We start from the raw sequence: 16,467 nt of genomic DNA, 5'->3' as shown, positions 1-16,467 counted from the left end.
TCTTTAGGCCTTCGTTTTACTTTTTTTAATATATTGAAACGGGAGGAAAGCAGATGATTGCCAAGATGCTTTCCAGCTTTGCTGCTCTAAGAACTTTTCCTTGTGTTTTTCTTGATTCCTCCGTCAGGGCTTCTGACGCTTTGATCAGCCTCCGGGACAGGCTGCCCCGGGCAACAGGAGTTAGCTCCCGAGGCTTGGGGCGACCACATTTTGTGGGCAGGGACAAATCACTCTCGGAGTGTGAGACTGTAGGTGGTGATCCCTTCCAGTTCTGGATTTAGGAAGCCAGCTGCACCGCACCCCACCCCGCATTCCCTTACAACCCTGAGGCTCCAATTTCGCGTCTGAAATTGAACAGGGGGCGGGTTGGGTCACGTGACGGATCAGGCGCCCACCGGGTCCGCCCCGCCTCCTTCCGGCGTAAATTCTGGCCGCACCGCCCCTCCTTCCGCACGTGGCGTCTCCGCTTTTGTGCCCCGCGCTCCCCGGGGCCTTGCCGCCTGCAGCCATGGCACCCGGCCAGCTCGGTGAGTCCCTTGGCGCCCTGGAGGTGGAGGTGCCGCGCCATCGGCATCCGTGCCCCGCGGCACCCTCACCCCGGCAATGGCGGCGGCCGGGCGGGAGCTGCGGGGGCCCGGCAGGGTGGGAGGCGGCGCTGCGGTCTGCTAGGCCCCGGCCCGCGGAAATGGGGTTCGCTGGCGGCAGGCCCGGCCCCGGGTCAAGGTCTGGGTAGTGAGGGCCTTGAGATTCCCGACTGCCCACCCCCCCTTCCCCGGCCTTGAGGAATGTAATGTGTACAGCGAGTGATGAGAAATGTTTTCTGTTTCAGCCTTATTGAGTGTCTCTGACAAAACCGGCCTTGTGGAATTTGCCAGGAACCTAGCTTCTGTGGGTTTGCATCTGATCGCTTCTGGAGGGACTGCAAAAGCTCTCAGAGATGCTGGTCTGGCAGTCAGGTAAGGCACAACTTGCTTTCTAAGTTAAGTTCTATCAGAACCTAGCGTGATGACGTTGACCAGAAAGTAATGTATTCCAGGCACTGAGTAAAATAACGTTATTTACTCCTCCCAGACAGGCTGTGAGATTGGTAAACTACTTAACCACCTTTGTGGAAGAGGGAGATGAGGCCCAGAGAAATTTAGTAACTTCTGTTCATATTTACAGAGTAAGGAGTTGGGACCCCCAGAGTCCTCATTTCAGAGCCCTCCTCAGCCACAACAGATTAATTTAGGTGGACTGTCTGTTGGGCAAGAAGGAAGTTGTGATTTGCAGGATGCCTATGACCTGTTTTGACTGGCTTGTTAGTGAAACTGTTGACATCATTAAAATTCAACTCTGAAGATTCAGTCTCTCTTTCCTTAGCATCTCTGGTAACCATGTTCAACATGTTGATGTGTTTCCTTCCAGTGTTTTTATAAGCATATTTTTTTTATTAAATAGCTCATACAGAAGATAGATGGTCTTGCTTGTTGCTTTTTTCACATATTGTGGGTTTTTAAAAATTTGCTTGTAAATTCAGACAGAGAGGGTTCAGGTCAGTTTGGTGATATGGATTGATATTGAAATGCTGTCTTTTATGTGTCCCTTTGTCATGTTTTGTGATTATCTTTTTCCAGCTTTTTCTTTTCATGTATTGAGTAAAAAGTTTTTAAATTTACATAGATCAGTCCTTTGTTCAGTGTTTTGAAAGCATTCCTCACATACTTAATTTTGGTACTTCTTTTATTAAAGTGCTCAAACTTTTGATTCGGAATCTGTATTTGCATAGTGTTAACCAGTTATTCTAATACCAACACCACTTTACTAAACAATCTTTTATTGCCCCACTCATTTACTCTGCTGTCTTTATGCTTGTTTAATCATAAAAATAAATCCTTGCTTTCTCTTTAGTCTGTTTCTGAGATAAGAATATTAATTCTTTGTTGTATATTGCCAAAGTACTTGTGAGTTGGATTTATTTCTTAATATTTCATTAGTATGGCTTATGATTCATTTTCTGAATTCTGAAAAACCAGGCTCTGAAAAAATGTTGGAAGATGTTTTGGAATGGTGTAAAATGTAAAATGACAACTCAGCAGAAGCACCAGCAATATTCTGTTTATCTGTTTTCAGAGACATCTCTGAGGTAACTGGATTTCCTGAAATGTTAGGGGGGCGTGTGAAAACCTTGCATCCTGCAGTCCATGCTGGTAAGTGGTTTATACCTTCAGTATTTTTTTTTTTTGCGGTACGCGGGCCTCTCACTGCTGTGGCCTCTCCCATTGCGGAGCACAGGCTCCGGACGCACAGGCCCAGCGGCCATGGCTCACGGGCCCAGCCGTGCTCCACGGCATGTGGGATCTTCCCGGACTGGGGCACGAACCCGCATCCCCTGCATCGGCAGGTGGACTCTCAACCACTACCAGGGAAGCCCAGATACCTTCAGTTTAAAACAATCAGTTACTTTGTAGAATAAACAAAGGAATAAGGAAGAAGGCAGGTCATAGCTTAAAAAAAAATTATCTGTGAGGTTATGCTGGTTTTGTCACATGTGCTGCTAAAGTTCATAATACATTAGAACCTGTTTAAAATCTGGTTTGCTTTGTTACTTGATGGATTCCTCTGCTTACTATTAGTCCTGGCCTGATAAATAAGTTAGAGTGTGATATTTCCTGCTGGAGTTAATGAAAATACTTAGATTTTAGAGTGTGAAAAAACTTTTATGATGATTCCAAACTTAGAATAAAGCATCACAGTGTAACTGACTTTCAAAGGAATTCTTTCAAAATGCTTCAGTATTTATGGGAGTACATGGAGTGATGGAACTGACAACAGTTATATGAAAATTCCTTTTATGTTTTGTTGCTCAAGAAAAAGGGAATCAGGAACTGATGCAAACAGTTTTTAAGTATACCCACTAATCTGAGATTTGTACTGTCTGGTATTCTTAATTAGGCAATGCTAGGGGCTTTAACTTGATTGATGGGATCATGTTGGAAAGAAGTACCTTATTCTGACTTGTTTTTTGAACCTAATACTCTAACTTTGTTAAATTAGGCATCTTGGCTCGTAATATCCCAGAAGATAGTGCTGACATGGCCAGACTTGATTTCAGTCTTATAAGGTAAAAATTCAAAGTTGAACTTTTAATACATTAGGGATCAAAGACAAAGAAGCCAAATCTGGTGTCTCTTTTTAAAGATCAAGGTTGGCATTAGGTTTAGTTTCCTCATCACTTACTATAAACATTTATTGAGGACATTTGTGACATTGTATGTGGGTAAATAAGCATTTTGATTTTGCCAAATTTATATTACTAAAATACATAATTATGCTTAAACAACCTTTGGTTTTTTAGTAAGTTGTGATCTAAATTGTCGTACATATAAGTAATTTAGTTATTTGCATAATGATATTCACTCTTTCTTTTTAATACATATGTATAACAGCTTTATTCAGCTTAATTCATGTACCATACAATTCCCCAGTTTAAAGTAGATAATTCAGTAGTTTAGTAATTTAGTATATTTAGAGTTGTACAATTATTACCACAGTTAATGTTAGAATATATTCATCACCCCACCTCCCACCCTGACCCTCCCCCCTCAAAAAACTCTACCCATTAACTTTCATTCTTCATTTCCTCCAACAACCTAGGCAACCACCAGTGTATTTTCTATTCTGGATTTACACGAACATTGCATATCAGTGTAATTGTATAATATGGTCCTCTGTGACTAGCTTCTTAGCATGTTTTCAAGGTTCATCCATGTTACAGCATATATCAATTCACTTTTTTATTGCTGAAAAGTAATTTATTGTATGGATATACTCCCATTTATCAGTTCATCAGTTGATGGATATTTGGATTGTTTGCACTTTTGGATGTTATGAATAATGCAGCTATGGACATTCATGTACAAATTTTTGTGTGCACATATATTTTCATTTCTCTTGGGTATATACCTGGGAGTGGAATTTCTTGGTCATCTGGTAACTGTTTAAACTTTTGAGGAGCTGCCAGATTATTTTCCAAAGTGCTTCGTCAGTTTACATTCCCACCGGCAGTGTACAAAAGTTCTTACTTCTACATACTCAGCAACATTTGTTATTGATATTTTTGATTCTAACCATCCTATGATGTGGTATCTCATTGTGATTATGATTTGCATTTCCTAATGAGGTTGAGCATCTTTTCATGAGCATAAGCCATTTGTATACCTTTGGAGAAATGTCTGTTCAGATGCCCATTTTAATTGAGTCACTTATTTTTTATTATTGAGTTGTAAGAATTCATTTTATCCCATTCTGTGGATTGTTTTCATTTTCTTAATAGTATCCTTTGACCATCATAAAAGTTTTAAATTTTGGTAATATCCAACTTACCTATATTTTTTCTTTTGTTGCCTGTGCCTTTAGTGTTATTTCTAAGAAACCATTTCATAATTCAGAATAATGAAGATTTATGCCTATGTTTTCTTTTAAGAGTTTTTTAGTTTTAGCTTTTATGCTTAGGTCTTTGATTCCTTTTAAGCTACTTTTTTTATATGTGGGTGTGAGGTAGCGGTCTAGCTTTATTTAGTATGTGGCTATCCAGTTGTCTCAGCATCATTTGTGGGAGAGACTATTCTTTCCCCATTGAATGATCTTGGTACACTTGATCTATACCTCCTTTATGCCAGCACCACGCCATTATCTTTGTGGTAAATTGTGAAAGTGATAAGTGTGAGTCTTTCAGCTTTGTTCTTCTTTTTCAAGATTGTTTTGGGTATTCAGGGTCCCTTGCATTTCCATATGAATTTTAGGGTCAGCTTGCCCATTTCTGCAAAAAGGGGCGTTGGAGTTTTTGTAGGAATTATCTTGAATCTGTAGATCAATTTGGGGAATATTGCCATCTAACAATATTAAGTCTTCCAGTCCATAAACATGGCATCTCTTTCTAAAGATTTTTTAAAATTTCTTTCAACATTGTTTTGTCCTTTTTAAGATACAAGTCATATTCTTTTCTTAAATTTATTCATAAATTTGTTTGTTTTTGATGCTATTGTACGTAGAACTGTTTTCTTAATTTTACTTTTGGATTGTTCCTAGCTAGTGTGTATAAGTTCAATTGATTATATCCTACAACCCTGCTGAACTTATTTACTGATAAGTGCTAATGATTTTTCTGTGTGAATTCCTTAGGATTTTCTAGATACAGGATCATGTCACCTGCTAATAGAGATAGCATCACTTTTTTCCAATCTTGGTGCCTTTTATTTCATTTTCTTTGCTAATTGACCAGGCTAGAACCTCCAGTACAGGGTTGAGTAGAAGTAGTGAGAGTGGACATCCTTGTCTTGTTCCAGATCTTAGGGGAGACCTTTCAGTCTTTCACCTTGAAGTATGATGTTAGCTGTGGGTTGTTTTTTTTAAATATCCTGTATCGTGTTGAGCAAGTTCTAGTCTTAATTTTTGACTGTTTTCATCACGAATGAGTTCAGTTTTATCAGATGCTTTCCGTGCATCTATTGAGATAATCAGGTGGTTTTTGTCCTTTATTTTATTGACATAGCTATTACAATAATTGACTTTTAGATGTTAAACCGACCTTACAGTCGTGGGATAAACCATACTTTGCTGTGGTGTGTACTTCTTTTTATATTTTACTGTATTCAATTTGGTAGTATGTTAAGGACTTTTTGGTCCGTATTCATAAGATACTGTTCTGGTTGTTTTTTTGTGTGTGTGTGACATTTTGTCTGGTTTTAGTATCAGGCATTGGGAAGTGTTGCCCACCACCCCCCCTTCTGTTTTTCTTTTTTTGTTAGTTTTTGCCAGTTGTGCTTATTTCACTGGGGAACCTGCCCACATATCTCCTCACATTGCAGCCCTAGGGGTGGATCTCTGTTTCACTGGTGGTGAATTTTAGATCAGGTCTGTCCTTTAAATTACTCTTTTGTCCTTTTACCATTATTGTGTATGACGTTTCTGAAGACAAAACAAATATTTCCCCTTTAGAATGACCTATCATTTTTCATCATTTTACACAATCCACTGGAAATAGAGTGTAAAATCCAGTGTCGTAGATAATGGTGATCACATTCCAAATTGAGGATATTATCGGTAGCTTTGTGTTTTATTTCAGTTAAAATTTTGTTTTTAAATTTTGATGGCTTGATAGGACAGTGTGTAGCTAAGGTTACCCAAGCAGAACATTGCCATATGATTTGGAGGGAATAATGTGTATTGAGAGCATTTGCTGACTACAGCCCCTTCTGTATACCTATGCTCTTGCAAATGTGGGAGGTCCTGATGTTTCAAAGTAACTTTAGAACTTTAAAACATCAGGCTCACAGTTGATATTTTAGGTCTTAAGGGGTTTGGTCATATTAACAGCTACTGACTGAGGTGTGTAAACCACGGAAGTTTGAGTTTTTAGTGACAGCTGAATTCCTCTTTGTTTTTAGAGTTGTCGTTTGTAATCTGTATCCCTTTGCAAAGACGGTGGCTTCTCCGGCTGTAACTGTTGAAGTGGCGGTTGAGCAAATTGATATTGGTAAGTCAGAAAAACCATATTTGAAGACTGCTGGAGGAGACACTTCTTTACACTGTAAACAAGATGACTCTTGGACGTTCCCTATTGAGGGCCTAGCAAATAGTCGCTGCCCCCAGATTGTGTTCTGGGATGACCGATTCATCGATATTTTCTGAGCTCTTTCTCTGTTTAGAGATTCATCTGGCTTATTTTTCTCTTATTTTTAAGGCAAGAATTATAGTAGAAAGTACGTATGCATACAGTGACTTGATTTGAAAGAGGTGAAACTGATAAGAAAATGCAAATCGTCTTTTGTTCTTCAAAGGGGGAGTAACCCTGCTGAGAGCGGCAGCCAAAAACCACACTCGGGTGACAGTAGTGTGTGAACCAGAGGACTACGCAGCTGTGTCCTCAGAGATGCAGGGCTCCGACAGCAAAGACACATCTTTGGAGACAAGACGCCAGTTAGCCTTGAAGGTGCGGACATGCTTTTATCTAGTGCAGTGCTTGCAAAACCAACAGTACTCAGTTCTCACCAGATTACATCACCCTCCAGGGTTCTGCTTGGAGCTGCTATCCTTTTGTTGTAAATGCGAAGACCAGCTATCAGAGAGGTAGTCTGTCAAAAGATTGAAAGAGAAATGGAAAGGGAATAATTCTTTGTGCTATTTATTATTATTTGCTGTCTTTCCTGCACAGGCATGTGTGCGGGCTGTGGGTTGTAGTTTGATATATACTACTTATAACCATTTTTACCTCACTTTCAGAAATACTGCGGCTATTTTCACAAATCTTAACTCTTATTCTAGGCTTTCACTCATACGGCACGATATGATGAAGCAATTTCCGATTACTTCAGGAAAGAATATAGTAAAGGAATATCTCAGATGCCCTTGAGGTATGGAATGAACCCTCATCAAACTCCTGCCCAGTTATATACCCTGAAGCCCAAGCTCCCAATCACAGGTAAAAGCTGAGCGTTAATGTGGCACAGTTTGCCGTGTCTGGATGTGTGTGTCTTTCTCTCTATTGTATCAGGTGTGATTCACTTTTTAGAAGATAAAGTAAATTACTTAGTACCTCTTATAGTTGCCTGAAGTTTGAGCTGTCAGTGGGACTTGTGAACAAAAAATATTGAGATAATCCAGGGTTCTGGAGAGAGGTCCAGTTGAAGATACAGATTCGAGTGTCTGGTGTGTAGATGGTTTTGAAGATGTAGGACAGGATGGGGTGGCTGAATTTTGGAGAAGACGGTCAAGACCAAACCTTGACATGGCAGTGGAGAACCATCAGAGAACCTATAGAGTTTCAACCAGTCGGAATGCTGCTGAGAGAAGTAGCTATTTGATTTGGGAATGTTACAAACGCAGTTTCCTTGGAGTGATGGATCTGGAAGCCCAGTTACAATGGGCCAAAATAGGAATGTGAGGTTAGGAAAGAAGAATGATAAAGATAATTCTTTGAACAGAGAAATTAGTCAGGGCTTAAGGATTTGTAGAGTTATGAGAGGGATTTTACAGTTTTTGGTTCTGTTTTGTTGTTAAGGCGGACCATTTAATGAGCAGGCACGTCCTACTCCCTGGTAGAAGGGAAGAGTGGGTCCAGGGGGCAGAGGAGAGACGTGTAGGTGTGAAGACTTCGGAGGGTTGAAGTTGGTGGGGGGCTGCCCTGGGTGAGAGCACGGACAGCTTCCTTCAGGCACTGAGAAGGCAAGCTCAGAGCGCACATTGGTAGATTGGTGCTGTTTACTCCCTGTTATCAGCGGAGAGAGGGGAGGAGAGAGAAGCAGTGCAGGAAGTTTAAGGAGCATTTAAAATACTCTCTTCTTTGCTCTTGACAGTCGGTAAATTCTATTACTACTTTGCCTCAGATATAGTTTGAATCTTTTTTAATGCTGCCCAAGCCCGTATGCTCAAGCTCTAGAGTTGTGTGTGTGAGAGAGAATGATGTTGATGACTGGTTTTCTTGTGATTGGAAACGAGAAGAGTTCTGTTTTGTTTCAACTGTTTAATAAATTAAACAACTTTAAACATTTCTCTGTAGCATTTTCTCTTGTGTCTAAAGAGTTGTTAGTGTCTTTGGAAATTTGATAATTTGAAGGGGTTATTCTAACTAACTGAAATGTTTCAGAAGCCAAGTTTTCTCCCACTTACCACAATTAAAGTATAAAAAAAGGGAGATGGGGGAGTTTTATAAACGATGTCTCATTTAAGTTTTGCATGTTGTATGTCTTATAGGATATTTTACTTTTGTTGTTTACTGTTTATTGCCTGTTTTGTTTCTTCTATGCCTCTTGCATAAGCTCCATGAGAACAGTAATTTTTTTTTTTTTTTTTTCCTCGAGGGAACTTTATTTCCAAGTAGTTTTATTAAAAAGAGCAGGTTTATTTGGTTTTTTCTAATTAATCCTTTTTTTTTTGGCCACACCGCACGGCATATGGGATCTTGGTTCTCCAACCAGGGATTGAACCCATGCCCCTGCAGTGGAAGTGCAGAGGCTTAACCACTAGACCCTAAAAGAGCAGTTTCAGATTTACAGAAACATTTCCCAGAAGTACAAAGAATTCTCATATGTCCCCCTTCCCCCAGTTTCCCCTGTTAACAACTTTGCATTAGTGTGGTACGTTTGTTACAATTAACGAATCAATATTGGTTCATTATTATTAACTAAGATCAATAGTTTAGATTCAGAATATGTTGTACATTCTACGGGTTTGGGCAAATGTATAATGTATTCACTGTGAAATTTTCCTACATAATAGTTTTACCACCCTAAAAACTCCTCCCCTTCCACCCCCCTAACCCCTAACCCCTAGCAACCACTGTCTCTATACGTTTGCTGTGTTCCAGTATCATATAGTTGGAAACATACAGTATATAGCCTTTTCAGACTGATTCTTTAACTTAGCAATATGCATTTAAGTTTCCTCCTGTGTCTTCTGGTAGCTTATTACCTCTTATTACTGAATAATATTTCCTTGTGTGTGGCTGTACCGCAGTTTATCCATTCACCTTTTGAAGACATCAAGAATGTAAGGATGCTGTTTGGCAGTTCATGAATAAAGCTGTTATAAACACTTGTGTACATGCTTTTGTGTAGACACAAGTTTTCAACTCATTTGGGTAAATAATATTTTCTATTGTATAATTCTATTGCGCATTTTGTTTCCTTTCTAACTCCACCCGTAAGCTCCATGATGACAGTAACTTGGAATTTTTTTTTTTTTTTTTAAATTCAAAGAGCATTTTATTGTTTGGAAGAAGTATAGAGAAACAGATTAATGTTTGAATTTTTTTTATACAGCAGGTTCTTATTAGTTATCCATTTTATACATATTAGTGTATATATGCCAATCCCAGTCTCCCAATTCATTCCCTGCAGCTCGCTTTTCCCTCTTGGTGTTCATAATTTGTTCTCTACATCTGTGTCTATATTTCTGTCCTGAAAACCGGTTCATCTGTACCATTTTTCTAGGTTCCACATACATGCGTTAATATACGATATTTGTTTTTCTCTTTCTGACTTACTTCACTCTGTATGACAGTCTCTAGATCCATCCAGGTCTCTACAGATGACCCAATTTCATTCCTTTTTATGGCTGAGTAATATTCCATTGTGTATATGTACCACATCTTCTTTATCCATTCATCTATTGATGGGCATTTAGGTTGCTTCCATGACCTGACTATTGTAAATAGTGCTGCAGTGAACATTGGGGTGCATGTGTCTTTTTGAATTGTGGTTTTCTTTAGGTATATGTCCAGTAGTGGGATTATTGGGTCATATGGTAATTCTATTTTCAGTTTTTTAAGGAACGTCCATACTGTTCTCCATAGTGGCTGTATCAATTTACATTCCCACCAACAGTGCAAGAGGGTTCCCTTTTCTCCACACCTTCTCCAGCATTTGTTGTTTGTAGATTTTCTGATGATGCCCATTCTAACTGGTGTGAGGTGATACCTCATTGTAGTTTTGATTTGCATTTTTCTAATAATTAGTGATGTTGAGCAGCTTTTCATGTGCTTCTTGTCCATCTGTATGTCTTCTTTGGAGAAATGTCTATTTAGGTCTTCTGCCCATTTTTGGATAGGGTTGTTTGTTTTTTATTATTGAGCTGCATGAGCTGTTTATATATTTTGGAGATTAATCCTTTGTCCATTGATTCGTTTGAAAATATTTTCTCCCATTCTGAGGGTTGTCTTTTCATCTTGTTTATAGTTTCCTTTGCTGTGCAAAAGCCTTGAAGTTTCATTACGTCCCATTTGTTTATTTTTGTTTTTATTTCCATTACTCTAGGAGGTGGATCAAAAAAGATCTTGCTGTGATTTATGTCAAAGAGTGTTCTTCCTATGTTTTCCTCTAAGAGTTTAATAGTGTCTGGTCTTACATTTAGGTCTCGAATCCATTTTGAGTTTATTTTTATGTATGGTGTTAGGGAGTGTTCTAATTTCATTCTTTTACATGTAGCTGTCCAGTTTTCCCAGCAACACTTATTGAAGAGACTGTCTTTTCTCCATCATATATCCTTGCCTTCTTTGTCTTAGATTAGTTGACCATAGGTGCATGGGTTTATGTCTGGGCTTTCTCTCCTGTTCCATTGATCTATATTTCTGTTTTTGTGCCAGTACCATATTGTCTTGATTACTGTAGCTTTGTAGTATAGTCTGAAGTCAGGGAGTCTGATTCCTCCAGCTCTGTTTTTTTCCTTCAAGAATGCTTTGGCTATTTGGGGTTTTTTTGTCTCCATACAAATTTTAAGATTTGTTTGTTCTAGTTCTGTAAAAAATGCCAGTGGTAGTTTGGTAGGGATTGCACTGAATCTGTAGATTTCTTTGGGTAGTATAGTCATTTTCACAATATTGATTCTTCCAATCCAAGAACATGGTATAGCTCTCCATCTGTTGGTATCATCTTTAATTTCTTTCATCAGTGTCTTATAGTTTTCTGCATACAGGTCTTTTGTCTCCCTAGGTAGGTTTATTCCTAGGTATTTTATTCTTTTTGTTGCAGTGGTAAATAGGAGTGTTTCCTTAATTTCTCTTTCAGATTTTTCATCATTAATGTGTAGGACTGCAAGAGATTTCTGTGCATTAATTGTGTATCCTGCCACTTTACCACATTCATTGATGAGCTCTAGTAGTTTTCTGGTGGCATCTTTAGGATTCTCTATACATAGTTTTATGTTATTTGGAAACAGTGACAGTTTTACTTCTTCTTTTCCAATTTGTGTGCCTTTTATTTCTTTTTCTTTTGTGATTGCTGTGGCTAGGACTTCCAAAACTATGTTGAATAATAGTGGCGAGAGTGGATATCCTTGTCTTGTTCCTGATCTTAGAGGAAATGCTTTCAGTTTTTCACCATTGAGAATGATGTTTGCTGTAGGTTTGTCGTATATGGCTTTTATTATGTTGAGGTAGGTTCCCTCTGTGCCCACCTTCGGGAGAGTTTCTATCATAAATGGGTGTTGAAATTTGTCAAAAGCTCTTTCTGCATCTGTTGAGATGATCATATGGTTTTTATTCTTCAATTTGTTAATATGGTGTATCACATTGATTGATTTGCATATATTGAAGAAATGCATCCCTGGGATAAATCCCACTTGATCATGGTGTATGATCCTTTTAATGTGTTCTTGGATTTTGTTTGCTAGTATTTTGCTGAGGATTTTTGCATCTATATTCATCAATGTTATTTGTTCTGTAGTTTTCTTTTTCTATAGTATCTTTGTCTGGTTTTGGTATCAGGGTGATGATGGATGGTGGTGAGTTTGGGAGTGTTCCTTCTTCCACAATTTTTTGGAAGAGTTTGAGAATTATGGGTGTTAGCTCTTCTCTAAATGTTTGATAGAATTCACCTGTGAAGCCATCTGGTCTTGGACTTTTGTTTGTTGGAAGAGTTTTAATCACAGTTTCAATTTCATTACTTGTGATTGGTCTGTTCATATTTTCTGTTTCTTCCTGGCTCAGTCTTGGAAGGTTATATCTTTCTAAGAATTTGTCCATGTCTTCCAGGTTGTCCATTTTATTGGCATAGAGTTGCTTCTGGTAGTCTCTTAGGATGCTTTGTATTTCTGTGGTGTCTGTTGTCACTTCTTCTTTTTCATTTCTAATTTTATTGATTTGCGTCCTCTCCCTCTTTTTCTTGATGAGTCTGGCTAATGGTTTATCAATTTTGTTTATCTTCTCAAAGAACCAGCGTTTTTTGTTTTATGTCATATTACCTTATTTATAGCATTCACTGGTATGTTTGTAGAATACAGATTTTTTAAAATGCAAAAAAACCCAAAAAGAACCAGCACTTAGTTTTATTGATCTTTGCTCTTGTTTTCTTTGTTTCTATTTCATTTATTTCTTCTCTGATCTTTATGATTTCTTTCCTTCTAACTTTGGGTTTTATTTGTTCTTCTTTCTCTAGTTCCTTTAGGTGTTAGGTTACATCGTTTGAGATTTTTCTTGTTTCTTGAAGTAGGCTTGTATTGCTCTAAACTTCCCTCTTAGAAATGCTTTTGCTGCATCCCTTAGGTTTTGGATCGTTCGTGTTTTTGTTGTAATTTGTCTCTATGTATTTCTTTATTTCCTCTTTGATTTCTTCAGTGATCTCTTGGCTCTTTAGTAATGTACTGTTTAGCCTCCATGTGTTTGTGTTTTTTACGTTTTTTCCGCCTGTAATTGATTTCTAATCTCATAGCGTTATGCTCAGAAAAGATTCTTGATATGATTTCAATTTTCTTAAATTTACTGAGTCTTGATTTGTGACCCAAGATGTGATCTATCCTGGAGAATGTTCCATGTGCACTTGAGAAGAAAGTGTATTCTGTTGTTTTTGGATGGAATGTCCTGTAAACATCAATTAAGTCCATCTTGTTTAATGTGTCATTAAAGCTTGCGCTTCCTTATTTATTTTCATGTTGGATGATCTGTCCATTGGTGAAAGTGGGTGTTAAGGTCCCCTACTATTATTGTGTTACTGTCGATTTCCCTTTTTATGGCTGTTAGCATTTGTCTTATGTATTGAGGTGCTCCTATGTTGGATGCATAAATATTTACAATTGTTATATCTTCTTCTTGGATTGATCCCTTGATCATTATGTAGTGTCCTTTGTCTCTTGTAATAGTCTTTATTTTAAAGTCTATTTTGTCTGATATGAGTTGCTACTCCATCTTTCTTTTGATTTCCATTTGCAAGGAATATCTTTTTCCATCCCCTCACTTTCAGTCTGTATGTGTCCCTAGGTCTGAAGTGGGTCTCTTGTAGACAGCATATATGTGGGTCTTGTTTTTGTATCCATTCAGCGAGCCTGTGTCTTTTGGTTGCAGCATTTAATCCATTCACATTTAAGGTAATTATCGATATGTATGTTCCTATGACCTTTTTCTTAATTGTTTGGGTTTGTTTTTATAGGTCCTTTTCTTTTGTGTTTCCCACTTAGAGAAGTTCCTTTAGCACTTGTTGAAGAGCTGGTTTGGTGGTGCTGAATTGTCTTAGCTTTTGCTTGTCTGTAAAGCTTTTGATTTCTCCGTTGAATCTGAATGAGATCCTTGCTGGGTAGAGTATTCTTGGTTGTAGGTTCTTCCCTTTCATCACTTTAAGTATATCATGCAACTACCTTCTGGCTTGTAGAGTTTCTGCTGAGAAATCAGCTGTTAACCTTATGGGAGTTCCCTTGTATGTTATTTGTCTTTTTCCCTGTTGCTTTCAATAATTTTTCTTTGTCTTTAATTTTTATCAATTTGATAACTATGTGTCTCGGTATGTTTCTCCTTGGGTTTATCCTGCCTGTGACTCTGCGCTTCCTGGACTTGGGTGGCTATTGCCTTTCCCATGTTAGGGAAGTTTTTGACTATAATCTCTTCAGGTATTCTCTCGGGTCCTTCCTCTCTCTCTTCTCCTTCTGGGACCCCTATAATATGAATTTTGTTGCGTTTAATGTTGTCCCAGAGGTCTCTTAGGCTGTCTTCATTTCTTTTCATTCTTCTTTCTTTATTCCGTGATAGTGAATTCCACCATTTGGTCTTTCAGGTCAGTTATCCGTTTCTCTGCCTCAGTTATTCTGCAATTGATTCCTTCTAGTGTAGTTTTCATTTCATTTATTGTGTTGTTCATCTATGTTTGTTTGTTCTTTAATTCTTCTAGGTCTTTGTTAAGCATTTCTTGCGTCTTCTCGATCTTTGCCTCCATTCTTTTTCCAAGGTCCTGGATCATCTTCACGATCATTATTCTGAATTCTTTTTCTGGAAGGTTGCCTATCTCCACTTCATTTAGTTGTTTTTCTGAGGTTTGGTGTTGTTCCTTCATCTGGTACAAGTCCTCTGGCTTTTCATTTTGTCTGTCTTTCTGTGAATGTGGTTTTCATTCCACCGGCTGCAGAAGTGTAGTTCTTCTTGCTTCTGCTGTCTGCCCTCTTGGATGAGGCTATCTAAGAGGGTTGTCGATGACAGTAATTTGGGAGGGACTGTTTTATTCACTGATAGTATCCCAAGTTCCTAGAACAGTGCTTAACATTGTAGTAGGCACTCAGTAGATGTTTGGCAAGGTTTTGCTTTTAAAAGTATGTGCTATCCAAAATAACACAAAGGAAATGAAATTATAAAGTTGTTTTTAATTAGTGGCCCACTAGTTTTGTGTGTGCGCTGAACTTCTTATAAATGTTTATTCACAAGATTTTGGCTTTTAAAAATCCTGCCACTGTTAAGAAAATAGGCAGTGAAAAAGTTGTAGTCTCCTTTTTAACTGCATTTCAACTTTAGACTGAGTGTACCGAGTCTGGTATAAAAGAAGAGAAACCCAACACACGTTTTTCCCTCCATCTCTCCCACCCACTAAACTCTTGCTTTAGTTTGTAACATTATTTGTTAAACTGACAGGACTTACAATTTAAATTTTATACTATAAATTGTACAGTAAAGTTGCCACCGTTGTTTGATCTTATTTCTGTACTGAAGTGGATCCCTGATGATCACTAGTCTAGTCGTACTTTTTTCCTGTTCCTGAATTCTTTGTTGATTTATATATGGATTGGCTGGCTTTGGTCCACCAGTGGTGTGTGCACACATATGTGTTCATGCACCTGTGGTGTGTGTGTGTTTGTTGAGATGGGCTCAGACTCGGGTGCTTTATTCAGTCTCAGCAAGTTCTTGTATGTTCGTGTGTATCTGTTTGCCTCTTCGTTATACTTTATTTGCAACATATTTGTGCAACCCTTACATATGTGTTTTTAAAATTTTTCTAGGAAATGTACACATATCTGATCTTATTGACCTGGCTTGTTAATGTGTATTCATATTTTTATATGTAGTTTTGAATGGAGCCCCTGGATTTATCAACTTGTGTGATGCTTTGAATGCCTGGCAGCTGGTGAAGGAACTCAAAGAAGCTTTAGGCATTCCAGCCGCTGCCTCTTTCAAACATGTCAGCCCGGCAGGTAAAGCACTGCCCTCTGGGATTCTCTGGAACTGTTCAAAATACACTTTTTAAAAAATTTTTGGAAGTTTGACAAGACTCAAAAGCGAATATAGACATTCTGTGAAGTCCGAAACCACTTTTGTTAATAACAGTATCAGTGTAGTAACTGGATAAAATCTGATAACAATACCATGCGCACGTATCTTTTACGTATATATAATATGTAACACTATTATGAGATAGGAAGGTCAGATAATAGTTGTATTTGTAGTGGAAACATGTTTTAGAAAATAAAAGTGATGTTGCTTAATGCAGTATGACTAAACTAAACATTTTTCCACATGGTTGAAAAGTTAACTGAGTAGACATAAGTTGTTCTTATGGCCCTTTAACTTTTTATGGCCATTGTATGAGAGACCTTTTTTCTTCTGTGTTTAAGTCAGCTTTACAGCTTAGTTATTTGTGTCACCTACTGACAATTCAACACATAATTAGTTCTCAGATAGTTTTTGGATATGAAAACAATGGGAGTGGCAGAGAAATAAACGGTGTGTGATATCAAGCAGGA

The 16,467-nt window shown here is 38.1% G+C and overlaps 1 protein-coding gene across 2 annotated transcripts in view; it reads left to right on the top strand.

Moving 5' to 3' along the window:
• Positions 1–395: 395 nt before the first annotated feature.
• The window catches only part of ATIC (5-aminoimidazole-4-carboxamide ribonucleotide formyltransferase/IMP cyclohydrolase), a 30,477-nt gene continuing 14,405 nt past the window's right edge, over positions 396–16,467 (top strand). Inside the window, exons 1-8 of one of the 2 annotated variants that reach the window (XM_032638393.1) lie at positions 396–527; positions 830–956; positions 2,113–2,189; positions 3,037–3,103; positions 6,429–6,517; positions 6,822–6,973; positions 7,306–7,462; positions 15,793–15,918. In XM_032638393.1, the coding sequence (XP_032494284.1) occupies positions 509–527; positions 830–956; positions 2,113–2,189; positions 3,037–3,103; positions 6,429–6,517; positions 6,822–6,973; positions 7,306–7,462; positions 15,793–15,918 (814 nt within the window). In that variant the 5' untranslated portion in view covers positions 396–508. Of the gene's footprint in view, positions 724–829; positions 957–2,112; positions 2,190–3,036; positions 3,104–6,428; positions 6,518–6,821; positions 6,974–7,305; positions 7,463–15,792; positions 15,919–16,467 lie in introns of both variants that reach the window. The other variant, XM_032638394.1, reaches the window with a different exon arrangement.

This window comes from Phocoena sinus, chromosome 7 (assembly GCF_008692025.1).
Source record: "Phocoena sinus isolate mPhoSin1 chromosome 7, mPhoSin1.pri, whole genome shotgun sequence".
Classification (NCBI taxonomy): domain Eukaryota; kingdom Metazoa; phylum Chordata; class Mammalia; order Artiodactyla; family Phocoenidae; genus Phocoena; species Phocoena sinus.
The sequence above is the reverse complement of the archived record's forward strand: the minus strand, read 5'-3'. Positions and strand labels throughout refer to the sequence as shown.